The 21,188-nt window shown below is 40.9% G+C and overlaps 1 protein-coding gene across 1 annotated transcript in view; it reads left to right on the top strand.

The window, feature by feature from the left end:
• Positions 1 to 21,188, top strand: part of LOC126997063 (chaoptin-like) — a 59,638-nt gene that overhangs the window by 19,996 nt on the left and 18,454 nt on the right. The window contains exons 2-4 of the mRNA XM_050858104.1: positions 7,161 to 7,270; positions 8,699 to 8,810; positions 12,008 to 12,167. Of these exons, the coding sequence (XP_050714061.1) occupies positions 7,161 to 7,270; positions 8,699 to 8,810; positions 12,008 to 12,167 (382 nt within the window). The remainder of the gene's footprint in view (positions 1 to 7,160; positions 7,271 to 8,698; positions 8,811 to 12,007; positions 12,168 to 21,188) is intronic.

Here is a 21,188-nt window from a genome sequence, read left to right as displayed (position 1 = left end):
ATTTTTACATTATTTTCTTCTTGTTTATTGCAATTTCCTTTAACTCATATTTCTCTTTATTTTTTTTATCTCTAACCTCTTGTATTCTTCCTTGTGTATTTTCTTATTTTTTTCTTATTTTTTTGTTTTGCATCTTCAAGTGTTTTTTTTTTATGTCTGTGTATTTTTTTTGTTTGTTTCTTTGCTTTTTTTAAATCTTCTTCTTCTCTTTTGTATTCTCCTTTTAAGTCTGTGTGTTCTTTGTCTGCTCTTCACCTCTTTTATTTTTCTGTTTTATTCTCTTTTTCTTTTTCTTTTATATTCTTCTGCCCTTTTCTAGTCTCCTTATATGCTTGTGAATCCTTGTATCCTTGTCCAGTCTCCGCCTCTTCTATTTTTATCAGTTTCCGTTCTCTAATCTCCCCTCTCCCCACCCTTCTTATCGGTTATTATTACTCTCTTTCTCTCTCCTATCTTTTTCGTTTATGTTCTCTCCATTCTCCTTTCCTTTGTCATTTTCCTCCTTTTCACTTCTTTTTCCTTTTCTTGTTTCCCTCCTCCTTTCCTCCATTCTTTTCTTCTTTCCTCTTCTTATTGTTTTTTCCTTTTCTTCCTTCATTCTTCCGTTCTTTCCTCCTTTCCCCTTCTTATTCCGTTCCTCCTTTCCCCTTTCATACCCTCCTTGTTCCTCTCCTCCTTTTCCTTAGTCCCTTCCCCCTCTTCCATTCCTTCCTCTTTTCCTCCATCCTCTCCTCTCCCCTTCGCATTCCCCGCTCCTTTCCTCCTTGGGCCGAGCGAGCAGTGCGAGTCGATACAATGTCATCTTTTGCGCTGTGATGGCGGTGAAGGGAATTGCTTGGAAAATGGGCGGTACTCTTCCTAAAATTCGTAGCGTTGTTGTTGTTCAGTGAGAAGAAGCAGGAGGAGGAGTAGAAGAGGAAGAGGGGGAAGAAGAGAGAGGAGGAGCAAGAAAAGAAGATCAGGAGGAGAAGGAGGAGGAGGAAAAGCGGAAAATCGAAAGTAGGAGGAGGAAAAGCAGAAAATCGAAAGTAGAAGGAGGAGGAAAAGGAGAAGGAGAAGAAGGCTAGGAGGAAGAAGAAAAGGAGACCAAGAAGAAAACCGAGAAGAGAAGGAGGAAAAGATCAGACGAAGGAAGAGGAGAAGAGGAGGAGAAGGTCAAAACGAGGAGGAGGAGGAGGAAAAAAAGATCAGAAGGAGGAGGAGGAAAAGAAGGAGAAGACTAGGAGGAAGAAGAAAAGGAGACCAAGAAGAAAACCGAGAAGAAAAGGAGAAAAAGAAGATCAGACGAAGGAAGAGGAGAAGATCAAAAGGAGAAGGAGGAAAAGATCAGAAGGAGGAGGAGGAAAAGGAGAAGGAGAAGAATAGCAGGAAGAAGAAACGGAGACCAAGAAGAAAACAGAGAAGAGAAGGAGGAAAAGAAGATCAGACGAAGGAAGAGGAGAAGAGGAGATGAAAAGATCAGAAGGAGGAGGAGGAAAAGAAGATTAGAAGAAGGAGCAGGAGGAGGAGGAGGAGGAAGAGTTGTCAGGGCACAGAGATAAGACCAAAGAACCTTCGTAGATCGGAGAAAACACGAAAGAAAGAAAACAGTGAAGATTAAGCATAAAAGTGGAGATTGCCGCTGAGAGAGAGAGAGAGAGAGAGAGAGAGAGAGAGAGGAAATGGAACGGCGCTGGTTGTAGAGACGTAAGGTATATTAAATGGGGGAGAAAGAGCGTGGGAGGAAAATTATGTATATGGTTAGAGAAAGGGAGGAAAGAGGAGGAGGAGGAGGATTAGGAAGACAGGAAGGAAGACGAGAGGAGTAACTGAGCTAAAGATGGCAAGAGAGGGAGAGAGAGAGAGAGGGGGGGTAACAATATGATTCTGACCAACCCAACCTAAAAATATAACAAGTATAGTTTGCAGAAAGACCTCGTCCTCTCCTCTCCTCTTCCTCCCCTCTCCCTTCCCTACCTTCCTCCTCCTCCTCGCCACTTTCCCTCCCGTCTCGCTTTACCTGATGGTGCGGGGCTCAGGTGTATCCCCTCGCTGTCCAGGTGTTTCAAGAGAGGACTCCTGCACCCTCTTTCACCTTCCCCTTGCTACCCTCGTCCCTTTCACTCTCGTTTTCATTCTCCTTCTTTCCCCTTTTCTGCTCCCCTTGCTACCTTTTCACTCTAACTCTCGTTTTCATTCTCCTCCTTTCCCCTTTTCTCGCATTCTCGTCTTTTCTCTTTTAACCATCTTTTTTTCTTTTTCCTTTCTCCCCCATCCGTTTTCTTCTACCTTTATTTTCCTATCATCAATCGTTTATTTCTTTATCGTCTACCTGCTTAAACCTTTTTCTTTCTGTCTCTTTCTTTTCTTCTCCACGTCCTCTTCTTCCTCCTTCTCCTATCCTCTACCTTTCCCTTGAACCTGCTCTTCCTCTCGCTTTCTTCTTTCCTCCCCATCCTTTCCTTCCTTCTCTGCCCTTCATTTCTCTTTCATCTCTCTTTCTTTCCCTTTTCTTCCCTTCTTGTTTACCCTCTTTGAATCTTTTCCTTCTTTCCTCCTTCCTCCCCGTCCTCATCTTTCCTCTTCTCTTATCCTCTACCTTTCATCTCTTTTTCTCTCTTCTTTTCCAATTTATCTTCTTCTTGTTTACCGTCTTTTAACCTTTTCTTTCTCTTATTTCTACCCCCAACGTTTTTCCCTTTTCCTATCCACTGTATTTCCTTCCTTTTCCTTGTCCCTTTTCTCTCTTGGTTCTCAACCCTTCCACCTTTCCCCTTCCTGTTTCTTACCTCCCTGTTCTTTTATTTATCTCTTTCTCTCCTCCCCTTGTTCCTCTCACCACCCATTTCTTTTCTCCCCTTATTTCTCCCTTCGTACCATCCTCTCAACTTTTCCTTCTTCCCTCTCCTCCTCTCATCTCCTTTCCCCTCCTTCGCTGTAGAAACGAAAACAGGAGACAGATAGAAGACAGAGAAAAATAGAAGAGGGGAACCCGTATAGTTAAAGGTATTAGATTAAATTGTGAAGAGAGAGAGATTAAAAAGACGAATGTGCCAGAGAAATCCACTTTGTTCCCCTCTGAAATACATCTCTGCTAAAGGTAAACAAACAAACAAACGGACGTACAAACAGACACACACTCAGACAAGCGTTCATTTGCTCCTGTGTTTTTATTTCGTCTTTTGTTTCTCTGTTTTTTCTTTTCTTTTTTTGTTTGTTTTTTAAGATTATTTTTATCTTCTTTGTCTTCTTTTTCCTCTGTCCTCTGTTAGTTTTTTTTTATTCACTTCCTCTTTGTTTCTTTGTTTTCTGTTTTCCTATTTTCGTTTTCTTCTCCGACCTTCATACCTATTTTCGTTTTATCTTTATTTTATTTACTTTTCCAATATATTATAAGAAATTTGTAATGATGCAAATAATGATAATAATGATAACCAAAAGAAGAAGAAGAAAGAAGAAGAAGAAGAAGAAGAAGAAGAAGAAGAAGAAGAAGAAGAAGAAAAACACTAATAATAATAATAATAATAATAATAATAATAATAATAATGATAAGGATAAAAATAAGAAGAAAGAAGAAGAAAACAAAAGTAACAATGTAAATAGTAAAACCAGCAACAGTAGAAACAACAACAACAAAACAAAACAACATCAACAACAACAACAACAGCAATAATAACAACAACAACAACAACAACAACACGAAAAGACAAGAATTTACATCATTGTTGCGTGTATACATTCTTTATCTTCGTTCTTTGTTCTTTTGTCTCCTTGTCTATCTCTCTCTCCGTCCCTGTGTGTGTGTGTGTGTGTGTGTGTGTGTGTGTGTGTGTGTGCGACTTTAAAAATATATTTCCAATAGTTTGCTTTTTTCTTAATTTTTTGTCTTGCACTAATGCCGTAAAGTTTGTTAATGACCATCAGAAAAAAAATAATAGAAATCGTGTTTAACCAAGATTTTAAATTAAGTCGAGGTTCTGTCCAGTGTTACCTTAGCAATCAAGACTTTTCCCAGGTAACGCATTTCTTTTCCCTTCTGTTTGTTTCTCATTCCGTCTTCTCGGATTTTTGTGTTTTCCTCCCCAGTATTTTTCCCCCATTCACCAGTCCCCTTTGTCCTCCGTCTTGATTAATTACTCCTTTTAAACCTTTTTTTTCCTCTCGAATTTAATCTTAATTTTTCATCCCATTATCCTCACCTTTTGTAATGAACTTTTTTATCTTTGTTGTTGTTGTTGTTGTTTTCATTGTTCTTTTTTCTTCACTCCTTCATTAGTATTCCCTCTTTTGTTGTCTCTAGTTTTTATCTCCTCAGTTCTTTTCCTCATTATTATCACCTTTTATTTCCTTTTTATTCTTCAGTTAAAAAAATTCTCTTAATTCACGCAGTTTTCATTATTTTCTTTTTCCACTCCGTCTTTCTAATATCTTTTATGTTCTCTATTTTTTTTCTTATTATTCTTCACGTTAAAAATATCTCCTAATTCACTCAGTTGTCAGTATTTTCTTTTTCCACTCCGTCTCTCTAATATCTTTTATGTTCTCTATTTTTTTTCTTATTATTCTTCACGTTAAAAAATTCTCCTAATTCACTCAGTTTTCATTATTTTCTTTTTCCACTCCGTCTTTCTAATATCTTTTAAGTTCTCTATTTTTTGTGCGTCTGTTTTAATTCTCTTTTTCTATCTCAAACTTCTCTCATTTCTTCATATAAAAATATTTCCCGTTCTCTGTTCATGATTCGCGAGTCTGAATTATTCGATTTCTTTTTCTCTGTCACGTTAAATCAAGTCCGGAACTTCTCTCTTTCCCTTCCTGGTTCAATTTTCTACATTTTTCCCTTCCTTCCCTCCATTCATTTCGCTCTCCCATTCTCTCTTCCTTCATTTCCACCCTTATTTATCTCTTTCCCTCGTTTCTGCTACCTTTGTCTACCTTCCCCAATTTATCACTTTCCCTACATGCTGACTTTCCATTCAGTTTTCTCCATTTTTTCCCATCTTTCCTTTCATTCGTTTCGCCCTCCTATTATTCCCTCTTCATTAATTTCTATCCTTATTTGTCTCTTTCCTTCTTTTCTGCTACCTTTGTCTTCATTCCTTCATTTATCATCACTTTTTTTATATTCTTTCCATTTCGTTTTTCCTCTTTATCCTTTCCACTGTTCCTCCTTTGTTTCCTTCGCTAGGTTTTCACGTCATTCATATTTTTTTCTCCTACTCTTTTCTTTCCCTTGCCTTCCTCTTCTTTCCTTTCATTCGTTCCTTCCCTTTGTTTCATCTTTCCTTCCTTTTATCCATCGCATCCTTCATTTCTTCTCTTTCCATCAATCATTCATTTTCTCATCGAATTCTTGCCTTCATCTCTTACTTCCTCACTGTCTTCCTTCAACATCTTTCCATCTTCCTTGAGTCCTTCCAATCCAAGCATCTATTCTCTCTAACTTACTCCTTATTATGTCTTTTATTCCCTCCATTCTGCCTTATCTCCTTTCTTCTTGTCTTCCTCTCTCTCGCTCCCTTCCTAATTCCCTCTCCGCTCCCTCCCTGTCCCTCTCCCTCTTTCTCTCTCCTTCTTCCCTCTCACCAGGACTCGGATAATCCTCAGAAATCCGCCTCTAATTGTGGCGAAATCGGCGTCTCCTCTTGTGGGTGTGATTGGTGATTGATTTGAAGGAAGGCGTGAAGGTTGGACGACGACAGTTGTGTGTTGCTCTCCTCTCTCTCTCTCTCTCTCTCCTCTCTCTCTCTCTCTCTCTCTCTCTCTCTCTCTCTCTCTCTCTCTCTCTCTCTCTCTCTCTCTCTCTCTCTCTCTCTCTCTCTCTCTCTCTCTCTCTCTCTCTCTCTCTCTCTCTCTCTCTCTCTCTCTCTCTCTCTCTCTCTCTCTCTCTCTCTCGCTCTCTCTCTCGCTCTTATCTGTCCCCCTGCCTTCCTTCCTCTCACTTTCTTTTCTTTACACGTCTCGGTGATAGTTGAGTCTCTCGCGTGATCCGAATTCCCGCAGTAAAAATGTTTCTGATTCTATGTTGTCTGATGTACTTGGTGACGGTGGTACTCTCTCTCTCTCTCTCTCTCTCTCTCTCTCTCTCTCTCTCTCTCTCTCTCTCTCTCTCTCTCTCTCTCTCTCTCTCTCTCTCTCTCTCTCTCTCTCTCTCGAATAGGAAAGTAACACAAAACTAACGAAATGCGGAAAATAAAAAGCAACGATGAAGATTCCTGCAGCGTAAAAGATTGTAAAAACAGATAATGGATGCAAATTTAAACAAGAAAAAAAGAAGAACGTAGGACACATACAAAATGGAGAAATAAGAAGTGGTAGGAAAGAAAACGAGAACCAGTAACCAGTAAAACCAGTATAGATAATAGAACAGAATATTCCACTGGACGGAAGAAAGCGTCGGGAAAATGCAAACCAAGAAACGAGAACACGCGCGCCTCTGTGAAACCACCGGAGCGGAAACAACGAAAAGAAAAAAAAAAGGAAAAGCGCGTTATTCTGAACTACACGGAAAATTGTTGTTGTTAGGCCTGGGCGAGGTAAAGATAACGAGATGTCAGCTGCTTCGCTTTTGTTTTCTCTTACTTTCTTGTGTTTGCTAACGGAGAAACAGACATTGTATTCTCCTGTAACTAGATATATAGAGTCAAATCTATTCATATATCATAATTCTAAGCATTTTTTTTAGTCTTTATGCTTTCTTCAAGACAACAATTGCAATCTTTAATTACAAGACAAAAGCAGGCAAAGAAATGCACCTACAAGATATAGTGTCAATTTCTCCATATATTGTAATTGTTAAGACGTTTTTTTTATCATTATACACCCATACAAAACAGCAACAATCACAATCACCTACATCTACATATAGTGTCAAACAATACATTTATCGTAATTGTTAAGCCTTTTTTCAATCGTTATACACCCATTTAAAACAACAATCACAATCTTCAACATCTAGGTAGACACAGGCAAAAAGTACACTTACAACTATCAATCTGTTCCTATCTGTTCTACCTATGCCTTTCTATCTATTCCTACATCGTAATCGTTAAGCCTTTTTATAATCTTGACACACTCATTCAAAACAGCATCAACCACAATATCCAACCACTAGACAGACGCACGCAAAGAGTGTAGACAGTGCGGAATGGTAGTATATCAACCTTTCTTTCCCTCGACAGATGTGGGAGATCAAGGTGGGATCGACCGTGCTCCTGGTCACCTTCCTGGCCATGACCTGGGCCTACCTGTCCGGTGCTACCCAGGTGGTGCAGAGCACGGACCTCACCAAGTAAGTGGAGAGATAGATGGATAGATAGATAAGTAGATAGATAGAAGAGAGAGAGAGAGAGAGAGAGAGAGAGAGAGAGAGAGAGAGAGAGAGAGAGAGAGAGAGAGAGAACTAATGAACAAATAGATTATATAAAGGGAGTGAGTGTGTATGAATAAGCAATGAAGGAAGGACTGAATAACGAGATAAGGTAAGACGAACCAGACATTAGGAAAGGGTGAGGAAAAGGGCGAAGAGGGGAAGGAAGGAAGGAAGGAAGGAAGGAAGGGATGGAAGACCCGGGTGGAAGTCCTAAGAATATAAAGGAAGAATGGAGGAGGATGTGGATAAAGGAGGTGGAGGAGGCACGGAAGGAAGATGATGGAGGAGCGTGAGTAGGAAAGAGACGTGGAAGAAGTATGAATGGTAAGGAGGAGGAAGGGAGGAAGGGATGATGGAGGGAGGAATGAAAGAGATGCAATGGATATCAGGAAAGCGAATAAAGAGGAAAGAGAGGAGAAATAAAGGAGGAGGATGAATAAAAAATCGAAAGAAAAGAAATGAAAAAATAAGTGACAAAAAACAAGCCACAAAATAATAATATACGTCAAGAAAGAAAGAAAACAACAGAAACATAAGAAAATAACTGAGGAAAGAGATTAGAGTATGGAAAATGAAAGGGACAGTGAGAGAGAGAGAGAGTGTGCTTTAAAATCACACACACACTCCCCAACCTTCCCCTTCCCTTTCTTTTAACTCTCCTCTTCTTATTCCTTTCCCCTCCCATCCCCCTCTTAACTTTCTCTCTCCTTACCCTCACATACACACCAAGCCTCCTCCCTCCTTTTCCCTTTTCTTTCCACCTCTTTTCCTTTTCCTAACACCTCTATTTCCTTTCCCTTTTTCCCTTACCTTCCCATTTTCCTTCCCATAATTACCATATCTTTCCCTCCCTATACGCTTACATATATCCACCCTCTTCCCTCCTTTTACCTTCCCTTTTCTTCCATTTCCCTTTCCCTAAGATCTCTATTCCCTCTCCTTGCTCTTTCCCTTAACTTCCCATTTTCCTTTCCAATCTTCCCATATCTGTCTCTCTCCATATCCCCTCATATACAAACCAACCTTTTTCTGACCCCTTACTTTCCCTTTCCTTCCCTCTCTTCCTTAATTCTTTTTCGCTCCCCTTCACTATTACTTACCTCCCTTCCCATCACTCTTTCTCCTCCCCTCCCACACGCACACTTTTCCCTACCTTTACCTTCCCTTCCCTTCAGCCTCTCTTCCTTAAACCAATTTCCTTCCCCTTCACCATTACCTCCCTCCCCTCACTTTCTCCTCCTCTCCCCTAAACTCCTTACCCTCCTCCTCGTTCCCCTGCCGCCACACCTTACACATCCCTGCCTCACACTTCACACTTACTGCTTACCTGTCTCTCCGGCTCTCCAGGTACCCCATCAACGAACGACTCACCCATTACCGACCTCATGTGAACGACCCAAGGCGCCCGAATCGCTACGACCTGCCCGGCAACTTCCCCAGGTGTAACTTCAACGCCCAGGTGAGATCTATGAATACGACTACTCTATACCACTACTACTACTACTACTACTACTACTACGTTTTGTGTGTTCCTTTCTTATTTTCTGTTGTTGTTTTCTTTGTTCCTAATTGTGTTGTTATATCGTCGCTTGTTATTGTTTTTGTTTCATTTTATTTTTTGTATTTCTCATTTTTTCGTTATTTTTTCGTCGTCCTTTTCTATTTTTTTCTTTTCTTCTTTCTTCTTTTTCTTCTTTTCCTTCTCCTCCTCCTCATTCTTCCTTTACTTTAGTTTTTACTTTTCTTATTTTCACGCTACTTCCTTTTTTTTTTTTCTCTTGCTCCTTTTGTTTAGCTTTTCCTCGTGTGTTTTTTTTCTGGATACTTGACTTGCATCTCTGTCTTTGTCTTCTCTGTGTGTGTGTGTGTGTGTGTGTGTGTGTGTGTGTGTGTGTGTGTGTGTGTGTGTGTGTGTGCCCCTTCCTTTCTGTCTGATTTGCTTTCTACTTGAATATGCTACTGTCTGACTGACTTTCTCTCTCTCTCTCTCTCTCTCTCTCTCTCTCTCTCTCTCTCTCTCTCTCTCTCTCTCTCTCTCTCTCTCTCTCTCTCTCTCTCTCTCTCTCTCTCTCTCTCTCTCTCTCTCTCTCTCTCGCGCTCTCGCTCTGGTTCCTCTACATACATGAACGTGAATTAATAGAAGACGAGTCGTTAATCCTTTATAAGCGCATTCAACCCTGAGTTAACGTTCTGAATATAATACTGGAACAGGCTTTGCACGGGCTCGCTGGAATGACCTCTTCTGTTTGGCGAAAGAATATATATATATATAAAAAAAAAAAACAGTATTAGATGTTATGTTGTTGGTGTTGTTTTTCATTTTTTCTATATTATTTTTTCTTCTTTTAATTTTCTTCTTCTTTTTCTTTCTTCTTTTTTGTTCCTTGGTTTTTTCTTTGTCTTCTTCTTTTTCTTCTTCTTCTTCTTCTTTTTCTTCTTCTCCTTCTTCTTCTTCTTCTTCTTCTTCTTCCTTTTGTTTCTTTCTCTTCCATATAAGTCTTCTTCTTCTTCTTCTTCTACTACTACTACTACTACTACTACTACTACTACTACTACTACTACTACTTCTCCTTCCTGCTTCTTCTTTTTTCTTCTTTTCTTCTTCTCCCTTTCTTTCTTGTTTCCCTTCCGCCAACTTCAAAATCTTTAACCTCTCACAAAACTATTATTATATTATAAAAGATTATTTAAGCGTTTCTTTATTAAATCTTGTTTATGTGAACTTCTAGCTTTTTCCTTTTCTACTCGACCTTTCTTTTCCTATTTTCGAAAGCAATTTATCTTCAGTCACTTAAGCGAGATCCTCCAATTACTTCCGGATTTTACTTCACAGTCTTCAAGTTTTTTCTTCCACTTAAGAGGAAAAACTTGCAGCCCTTTTGTCCCTCTCCCGTGTCTTAATTACCTTCCAACTCACACACTCAGTCCGGGACGTGTCACCTCCAGTCTCCCCTCCTCCCAGTCACTCAATCAGTCAGTCAGTTGGTCACACTCACACTAAAGCACGTCTCCTCCCTCCGCCCGGTCAGTCAATCATTCTCTCAGTCTGTTAGGCAGTATTGACACATCTCTTCATAAATTATTGTCTCTGCATTCAGTCACTAGTATTCATAATTTTCATATTCTTTGCAATACATTGGGGAGGGAGTATCTGTTTCGTGTCCTCTTCTTTCTTTCCTTTTTCTCCTTTCTTATATTCCTCCTTCCCTCGCTTTCTCCCTTCCTCTCCCTTTTAGTCCTTATATTTACCAACATCCTGTTCTTTTCATTGCATTGAGGTGTGTGTATCTGTTTCTTGTCCTCTTCTTACTTTCCTTTTTCTCCTTCTTATATTCCTCCCTTCCTAACCTTCTCCCTTCCTCTCCCTTTTAGTCCTTATTTACCAACTCCCCTTTAATTTTATCTCACATTTACTTCGACTTACTTAAATCGTTAGTTTATATATCATCCCAATGTAAACGCATGACCTCGGTGTTCATCCCCGTCTCGCTGACCCTGTGTCTCGGGTAATGGGTTATCACTCGCCACAGACTCACGGGCTAGTGTGACAGAGATGAGCACAGGGGCCACGAGCAGCTTAGCGTATACCCCAACTTAACCTAACTTAGCCTGACCTAACCAAATCTGTGTCTACTAACACTTCCCTCTATACGTAATTAATTTGCATCATAAAAGCATCAGTTCATATATCACCGTGACCCCACCTCACCTCACCTCACCTCAGCTCACCTCACTTCACCTCGCTTCAACTCACCCCATCTCAAACTGAATGATCGTATTTCCTTCAGAAGTCACTAAGTACATCATCTTCCTTCTCTCATCCCATGTTAACCCCAGTCGCGTCATCACATTACCTTCTCGCCCTCTTAATTAATCAACAGTACACACACAGCCAGCATCCTTCCCTCCTAAGACATAGACACTCCGCGAATCTTTCCATATCCCTGCCCTCCGTCCCTCTAGCAAGCCTTCTGCCCTCCGTCTCTGGTCCATTCACCCATTCATCCCTTTTTCATTCATCGCCCATTAATTAAGCACCCACGGCCCCTCAGTGTAATCAGATGAAACTTCTCAGGTTCCTCCTTTTTCTTCGTCCCTCCCTCACGACTTCAGGTTTTCAAGTTGAACTTTAATCAGATTGTCTTCTTATAGTCATGCGTTCGCCACTAGCACATCCATTTATCATAATACTAAGCTTTTTCTAACCTCTTATTGTCTTCGTTTCTGTCTATAGTTATCCTGAAGTCATCCCCTCTCGTTCATTTTTCTCTCTTAAATCATCCACAACTCACTCCTTACCTCTAACACTTTGACCTCTTACTGCGTTCCTTTCTGTCCGTAATTATCGTGAAGTTATCCTCACATATACAGTTTTATCTTTAAAAAAAAAAAAAAATCGCAAGCCGCCACTCACTAGAAATTCATTATCTTCTAAACTCTTACTCTGTAGCCTCCTATTACGTTCCTTTATGTCTCTAGTTATCCTAATGTAATCTTCACATGTACATTTCTCTCTTAAATACATTCACAAGTCACTCACAAGATAATCCATCCACTCCTAAAGACTTGACGCAACCATTTTGAATAACCTACAAGTCACCAACCTCATCAGCGCTTCCCATCTCATTCCCGTTTTCTTTACCCTTCTCCGCTCAGTGCACTTGTTCCAACACCGGCCCGGACCTCGGCTTGGTGTTTTGCGACAACGTGGAGCTCGGCCGCGTCCCCGAGGAGCTCAACAACACCAAGATCCACACGCTCACCCTCCGCTCCAACAACCTGCGCGGCCTCGACGAGTATGCCTTCTACAGCACAGGTGAGATGGGAATGGTGTTGAGGAAATACATAAGAAATACATAAGAAGAACAGACACCAGAAGGCCTGTCAGTCTATGGTGAGGGTGTCTGTTTACTACCGCTACTACTAGTAATCTACGTGTGGTAGGACAGGATAGAATAGATGAAGGCTCCTCCCCACCCACCTCTCCCTCTGGCAACGTGCCGGCAGGAAAAAGTTAGAAAAGAACACCATGTGCCTTTAAGGAAGAAAGGGACATGGAAATTTTTCAGTAAAGAGAGAAATAAGAGGAAATTACTACCCTTAACCTTACGCTACTGGTGACCTAAGCTGTGAGGGAAATCGTTAACAAAGCCTTCAGGTTGTAGTCGTACTGCAGTGTGTCTGAAACTTACGAAAAAGGGTCAGTAAAATCCTATATCCCTGAAGTACTTATCTAATGGAGACTTGAAGCTAATGATACTCTGTGCGCTAACTACTGACGGTGGGAGTCTATTCTAGTGATCGACGACCCTATTATTGAAATAACTTCTGTGCGCCAATGTGTTACATCTGTTTCCCTTTAACTTCATACCGTTGTCGCGTGTTATTGAGTTGGCGTCTCTCTGAAATAGACTATCTGGGTTAATGTTTTCGAATCTATTAAGGATTTTGAACACTTCGATTAAGTCCCCTCGTACCCTTCGCTTTTTTAAGGAAAACATATCCAATCGCCTTAAACCCTTATCATACGGCTAGCTACGAAGCGCTGGAATTTGTTTGGTTGCTCGTCGCTGTATCTTTTCTAGCAAAACTTGATCTGTGATATAACTCGGTGACCAGAACTGAACGGCGTATTCTAAGTGTGGTCTTACAAATGCTGAATATAATCTCTTCATAAGTTCGGGTGATTTATAATCAAAGTTTCTGGAGATTAATCCTAACATCATATTGGCTTTTTTACTCGCCGCAGAACATTGGTCGCTCATTTTAAGAGTGTTACTGATAATGACACCAATGTCTTTTTCTTGTTTTACTTCGCTGAGCTATGTCCTTGAATCTGATATTTAAAATTAGGGTTCTTTTCACCAATGTGCATTACTTTACATTTATCTACGTTGAAACACATTTGCCATCTCACTCCAGTCGGCAAGTCTCATTAAATCTGATTGAATATTTTCGCAATTTTTACTGTTCGTTACCGTACCTCCTAATTTGGTGTCGTCGGCGAATTTGGCTACTTTTGATAGGATATCAGTCTCTAGATCGTTCACGTAAATTATGAATAGTGTTGGCCCCAGGACCGAACCTTGGGGCACGCCACTGGTTACGGGTTGCCAATCGGATGCTTCACCATTAAGAACTACACGCTGTTGTCTGTTTGTGACCCAGTCATGAATCCACGCGCACAGATGGTCATTTATACCGTGGGAACGGAGTTTTGAAATAAGTTTAACGTGTGGAACTTTATCAAACGCTCTCTGAAAGTCTAGGTAAATAACATCATATGGGCTCGGGTGTCCCAACTTGAATAAACATCGTTGAAAAAAGTTAATAAGTTGGTAAGGCAAGATCGATTTCTACGAAATCCGTGCTGATTATCAGTTATCAAATCATTTGTTTCGAGGAACGTGATCACTTTATCCATGATTATTTTTTCGAATAGTTAAATTAGGATAGACTTAAGGCTGATAGGACGATAATTACTGGCTTGTTTTTATCTCCTTTTTTAAAAGATCGGGGTAACATTGGCCTTTTTCCACTCAAGAGGTACACTTGCCTGTGCTAATGACTTGTTGAACATTAACGTTATGGGTAATTCTAGCTGTTGACTACATTCTCTTAACACGCGAGGAGATGAATTATCGGGGCCCGGAGATTTATTTGGATCTATTTTCTGCAGGTACGCACGCTTTTCGCTGATATCAGTTTCTATCAACGCAAGCTTATGTTCTTCAGGGCCTTGAAAAATAGTCCTCGGAGCTGGGATCGATGTCATGTTCTCTTTTATGAATACGCTACTAAAGGTAGAATTTAGGACCGACGCCATGTCTTTATCATCACTAATCGTGTCGCCATTTACTAATAGTGGGCCGATATTATTTTTAAGAGTTTTTTTTGTTTCTTATGTAACTGAGGAGGAGGAGGAGGAGGAAGAATGAGAAAATGAAAAGAAAGAGAAGGAGGAGGGTGAAGCAGAAGGACGAGGATGAGTTGAAGGAGGATGAAGAAGGGAGAGGAAGAGGATTAGGGGAAAAGGATGAGGAGGAAGAAGAAGAGGGAGAGGAGGAGGCTTTTACAGAGAAGCTTTTTGAATACGATAAAGGAAAAGATGAAATTTCAGAGCGTGCGACAAAGTATGACTTGTGTGGATTGATTTTACTGTTTACATTTTTTTTTACTGAGCTGAAAACCTATTCCTTAATTTCAATTTTTCTACCCGTTATATTGTAAGAAGTTTAATTTGTAGTTAAAAAATAGAAATAAGACTTCTTCATCTTTAAATATGATAGAATTTATGTACGAGTAGGTGGTGCCAATATTAAATGAAAGAGAGTGAAAAACAGACATGTAGAGAAAGGAAAAGAGAAGAGAGAAAGAAAGACGCTTAAGATATAAATAAGTCCTTTTTATCCATTATACACATTTTTTCTTTCACCATTCACCTGAGTTATAAAGGTGTACAGGTAGTCGTAATTAGTGAGAGATGAAAGTAAGAGAGCCTTCCCATTTACACCTTTCCCTCGCCCTCCTCCCTCCCTCCCTCCCTCCTATTCTCATCCGATTACCTCCACTCCGCTGCCTCCTTTTCCTCCGCATTCCCGGGATCTTTATCTTCCACGCACATTATCTCCTCTCCACATTATTCCTTTCACTTCACTCAGATTCCGTTTCCACTTCTCTTTCACATTTGTTCAAATCTATCGTTTCATTTCTTTTTCTTCTTTTCATGTTTCCAGTCCTTTCCATTACTTTGTTTCTCTATATTAAGTTTCTTCTATTCCCTCTCCTCCTGTTTTTTTTTCTCCTTCTTTTCTCCTCTCTCCACATCACTATCTTTTTTTTTTCTTACTACCGTTTTCCTCCTTCCTTCTCCACCTCTAACTCATCTTCCTCCTACTTCCTCTTCTCCTCCTCCTCCTCCTCTTCCTCCTCCTTCTTCCTTTCCTTGATCTTATCTTTCCGTTCTTTCCATTTTCCTTCCGTCCTTTCCAATCCCTAAGCACTACCTGCCTTCCCTCTCCTTACCCTCCCTTCCCTTTTCTGCCCTTTCCTTCATTTCCTTTCCCTTCCTTTTATTCCCTTCTCTACTCATTTCTTCCCGTCCCGTCCCTTCCCTTCCCATTCCTTTTAAATTTTCTTTCTCTTCTTCTTTTCCTTCTTTACTCATTTCTTTGTCCCATTCTATCCTTTTCATTCCCTTTTCACATTTCCTTTCCCTTTCTATACCTTTTCTTAATCCTTCCTCTCCTACCCATCCAAACCTTTCCTTTTCCTTCACACTCTACCTCCTCCTTCTCCTCCTCCTCCTCCTCCTCCTCCTCCTCCTCAGCCAGGTAGACCGCTCCTCGCTCGCCTGGTTACCTCTACAGAAGCGTTAATGGCCCACCTTGTTAAACTTCCCCAGTGTTCCTGCTCACCCGCTCTCCGCAGCTTAGGCCGCGAAGAAAGGCAAAGTTTTCAGGCCTCAAGGGAAGCTTATCAAGGAATTACGAGAAGTTGATACAGTGGTGAAGTTAGTGTGTGCGTGTGCATGTGTGTGTGCGTGTGTGTGTGTGTGTGTGTGTGTGTGTGTGTGTGTGTGTGTGTGTGTGTGTGTGTGTGTGTGTGTCTCTCTCTCTCTCTCTCTCTCTCTCTCTCTCTCTCTCTCTCTCTCTCTCTCTCTCTCTCTCTCTCTCTCTCTCTCTCTCTCTCTCTCTCTCTCTCTCTCTCTCCGCATCAATATCCGTCATCTTTGATCTCAGTTTCTCTTAGTTTCGTTTTTTTTTCATCCAGTAAGCGAGACTCGAGATCATAACCCGTTGATTCTCCTCCTCCTCCTCCTCCTCCTCCTCCTCCTCTTCCTCCTCCTCCTCCTCCTCCTCCTCCTCCTCTTATTCTCTCAGATTTGCAGAAATATACACTGAATGCTAAAACAGGGACAAATCCAATTAAAAGAAACATTTATTAAGATTAAAACAAAGCGACTACATCATAATAAAACGAAGCCTGCCAAGCTGACTTTTTTTTAATCGCACGCGCTAGCTTTGAGAATAATGATATAGAAAAAATCATGGTGGCCATTGTATATATATTACGATTTTATATTTTCATTCTCCTTCCAAATCTTCAGCTTTAATCCACTTTTGACTGACTGCGTGTGTGTGTGTGTGTGCATTGTGTGTGTGTGTGTGTGTGTGTGTGTGTGTGTGTGTGTGTGTGTAATTCGTCATGGTCTAACCACATGATAGACTAGTAATAGCCAGGCATCGTCCTCCCCGACTGAGCCTGTTCCCAAGTGACGGATCTCTGGCTGCGCCTAAAACACACACACACACACACACACACACACACACACACACACACACACACTCACGGGAGGCGGGACACGACCCCCAACTGTCAATCGGTAATCGGATTATAAGGGACACGGATTAAAGGAAACTGTCCATTAGTGACCACTGTGCCCTCGGGAATCGAACCCGAGACGTCTTTGTTATCAGGTGAGGACACTAACCACTGCTTTGCGGACATCCTTGTTAGTTAGTGTGTTCATATATGTGTGGGGAGTGTAGTTGTGTGTGTGTGTGTGTGTGTGTGTGTGTGTGTGTGTGTGTGTGTGTGTGTGTGTTGAGTAGGAAGGGATTAAAAAAGGCCGTAAAGAGAGCAGTATAAAACTTTAAACTTTTGTCTTTAATACAAAGACTCTCTCTCTCTCTCTCTCTCTCTCTCTCTCTCTCTCTCTCTCTCTCTCTCTCTCTCTCTCTCTCTCTCTCTCTCTCTCTCTCTCTCTCTCTCTCTCTCTCTCTCTCTCTCTCTCTCTCTCTCTCTCTCTCTCTCTCTCTCTCTCTCTCTCTCTCTCTCTCTCACCTGTCCATGCCATCCATTTGAGAGACAGGTGACTCTTCTTTCCTTCCCCCACACTTTCCAACTCCCCTCCTGCTGTCCCTGTCTTCCCCTTCCTCTCCTGTTCTCTGTGCCTTGCCTCCTTCCTCCTCTCCCTTTCTCTCGCCTCTCTTTTATGCGCGTAGTGAAAGTTTTTGGCCATTGAACAAAATTAAGCAGCCGTGGTACATATGCGTTAGTGCAGCTTTCATTAGGGCCTGCGTAACTTCATTTAGTTGAGAGAGAGAGAGAGAGAGAGAGAGAGAGAGAGAGAGAGAGAGAGAGAGAGAGAGAGAGAGAGAGAGAGAGAGAGACTTAGCATTTCTCTGAGAGAGAGACTGATGAGAGATATGTCGTGCAAGTTTTCCCAGACTTCTCCATCTCTCCATTAAGTCTCCGCAAAATGTGAGGTAAAAGTGCTCAATAAGCGCTTACTTCGCCGCGCCGGGGTAGTCGGGAGGGTAAGTGGCTGCGCTGGACGTGCCGCGGGAGCCAACCAGCGCCATCTGCGAGCGGGATTAGATGACATGCCTCTCACGTCGCTCCCTCTCGAACACATACAAAGGCGTTACCGGCGGACCTTTTCTCCTACGAGCTTACCGCGGAGATCCTGAAGGTTGTGTTTGAGGTTTGGGTCGTGACTTATTGTTGTAAGAGGATGAAATTAGGAGAGTTTTCATGTTCTGTCGTGTTTTGTTTTATGTCTGCCTTTGTTTGAGCTCTGATTTAGTATTCGTTCGTATCTCTATCGTTTAAGAGGAAGAAATTAAGAGTATTCATCTTTTGTTGTTTTGTTATATACCGACCTTTGCCTGTGATGTTATTAGATATTCATTCGTGTTTCTTCTCGTGTGTAGCAATTTAAAGTGGTAACAATGGAAGCCTTCCCACTAAACCACTTCAAATCCCAGTGTATTGGAAGTATTGAAATGTGATTCTCCTTTACCGTAGAGTTTAATCACGAATTGCTTCCAAAAAGATTAGCAAGGTGAAAATTCAAACACAACTGCTATAGTAATTTTAAATGGCAGAAAGACATATTTAAAACTTATGAGTGGGGTAAGCTTTAAATAATAATAATGATAATAATAGAAAAAATATGATGGTGATTTTAGGACTTGCAGCAAAAATAAAAATAAAAATCGTAAAAAGAAGAAACAATTATAACGTTTGTGCTACAGGATCTGACACACACACACACACACACACACACACACACACACACACACACACACACACACACACACACACACACACACACACACACACAGTCAACACTATGGAATGCTGATTGCCTCGCCTTACTCGTTAAGCTTCTCTCTAACAACCAATAACAAGCTTTGGCCAACACTAACGACCCACCCACAGCAAAGGAGAAGGAGGAAGATCAAGAGGAGGAGGAGGAGGAGGAGGAGGAGGATTGGAAGGAGCAGAAGGTAGGGGTGATAAAACAACACCAGAAAAGGGGGAGGAGTAGGAGACAGTTTCAGAAATAGAGGAAGAGAAAAAAAAGAAGATAAGGAAATGGAGAAAGGGGTGGAGGAAGATTAAGAATAGGAGGACAAGGAAGACGAGGAGACAGTCTCAGAAATAAAGGAAGAGCCGAAAGGAGGAAGACAAAGGATGATAAGAAAAGGAAGAGAAGAATTAAGTGGAGGAAGAGAAAGAGTAGGAGGAGAAGAAGGTGGAAATGACAAAAGAAGACAGGAAAGAGGAGAATGAGAAGTAAGAAAAGGAAGAGTAGGAGAAGAGGATGGAAATGACAGAAGGGGAGGAGGAGTAGGAGAGGAAGAGTAGGTGAACATATCAGAAGATGGGGAGAAGGAGAAACAGGAGAAGGAAGAGAAAGCGTATGAGAAGATGAAGAAGAAAAATCATAAGAAAAACAGCATTGCAATTAACGAAACTTCTACTCACATTTGTACACTCCTGTCTTTCCTCTTCCTCCTGTTGTATCCTCTCCATTAATCCGCTTCCTCTTCTTGCTGTACCTTGATGGAAAAATATAGTATAATTAATGGAAGGGGAAGGGGAAGAAGAAAAAATATAAGATACGAAGGAGGTTGCTTAAATGCCCTTGTAATTATTCTTGTTATCTGAGCTTCTTCGTAGTCTTCTCTTTATCTGCTCTTTGTCTTCTGTTCGGTTTATTTTCCTTGTTCCTCCCCTCTTTCTTTCATTCCTCGGTCATTTTTTCTCTTCTCTCTGTCTTCTATTCGGTTTATTTTCCTTGTATCTCTTCTTTTTCCCTTCCTCGGTCATTTTTTATATTCCCTTTTCTCTGTAGTTTCCTCATTTTTGTCTGTTCTAAACTTCTGAGGTTTTTCTGATTCCTTTTTCCCATCATCTCTCATTTGCATATTTCTCTTCCTCAGTAATTTCCTCTTATTCTTTTTATGGAGATTGAGATTGCATATGCTTTCTTGCACAACCAATGCTTATCAGGGAGAAAGGCACAACCCATTCGTTTCAGTAAAACCCAGAAAGAGCGTCGTTTCATATTTTTAATCACTCAACGCAACTGGGTCTGGAGGCGAAACACATTGTCATCTTCTCTCTTCGATTCTCATTTTTACTTCGTTCCATGACTGCGACATTTTTTTAATCTCAGGCACGAGTTAGGAAATAGATGTAATCGTGTGCGTAAAAAAAACAGATTAAGTTGGATTCTTATTTCCTGTGACTTGCTTCCGTGTTGTGTTAGTGAAAATATAAGCTTTGGGTAATAATAAGTAGAAGAAGAACGAGAAGAAGAAGAACAAGAACAAGGAAAAGGAAAAAACAAAAAGTAGCAGAAGAAGAAAAAGAACAAGAACAAGAAGAAGAACCAGCTGAAGAAGAACAGGAAGAAGAACAACAGGAAGAAGAAGAAGAAGAAGACGAAGAAGAAGAAGAAGAAGAAGAAGAAGAAGAAGAAGAAGAAGAAGAAGAAGAAGAAGAAGAAAAAAATTGTTAGTATTGAAAATTCTAAATACACTGAACAGTTTTCTCAGTATATTCTTTTTTAGCTCGAATGCATCGCCTCTTTAAATTTTTAGAGGCTTATAATCTCACTTTTATACCTGCGATTCTTTTTCCCTCCCCTTACCCGTGGCGCCATCTGTGTCAATAAAATAAAAACGAATCGCCTCAATATATTTCACTAACTACCCATAGACTATTTATCTAGTCCATAAGACCCGCGGGCGAATGTCTATATATATTTTTTTTCTTCCTTTATTTACTCCGCGAGCCTGTTTGTCATCGTAATTTAGAGAAGCTTTGCAGTGTGTGTGTGAGTGTGTGTGTGTGTGTGTGTGTGTGTGTGTGTGTGATAGAGAAAGAAAACAATGATTAATCTTTCGGCTTCTCTCTCTCTCTCTCTCTCTCTCTCTCTCTCTCTCTCTCTCTCTCTCTCTCTCTCTCTCCCTTCCCTTAACTCACACATCTTTCTTTTTTTCTCCTTCGCTACTTGTATCTGAACCGTCCATTCCCTTTTTTCCCCTGCTGCCCTCCCCGCCCCTTCCCTTCCCTCTCGCCCCCACCACGTCGGCCAAGATTACAGTCCTTAGCTAAACGGGACTATTATCTGGGGCATGAGACGTGGCTGGGAATCTATCGGTCGGTTTAGGAAGCGTCCAAATTATACGTGAGTCCACCCTCCTCCTCTTCCTCTTCCTCTCCTTTTTCTTTTTTTTCTTCTCAGCCTCTGGGGAAAAGAAGTAGAAAAGAAAGTTATGAGGAAGAATGGTGAAATATAATGTCTTTTTTTTATATTTTTGTTGATTTTGTTGATTTTTTTTGTTATTATTATTATTATTAGTTGTTATTGTTATTATTACTGTTATTTCTCTTCACGTTTATCTGTCTTTGTTGTGTTGGACTGCGCGTGTATCCATTTGTTATCTCTCTCTCTCTCTCTCTCTCTCTCTCTCTCTCTCTCTCTCTCTCTCTCTCTCTCTCTCTCTCTCTCTCTCTCTCTCTCTCTCTCTCTCTC

This window comes from Eriocheir sinensis, chromosome 11 (genome assembly GCF_024679095.1).
Source record: "Eriocheir sinensis breed Jianghai 21 chromosome 11, ASM2467909v1, whole genome shotgun sequence".
NCBI lineage: Eukaryota > Metazoa > Arthropoda > Malacostraca > Decapoda > Varunidae > Eriocheir > Eriocheir sinensis.
The sequence above is the reverse complement of the archived record's forward strand: the minus strand, read 5'-3'. Positions and strand labels throughout refer to the sequence as shown.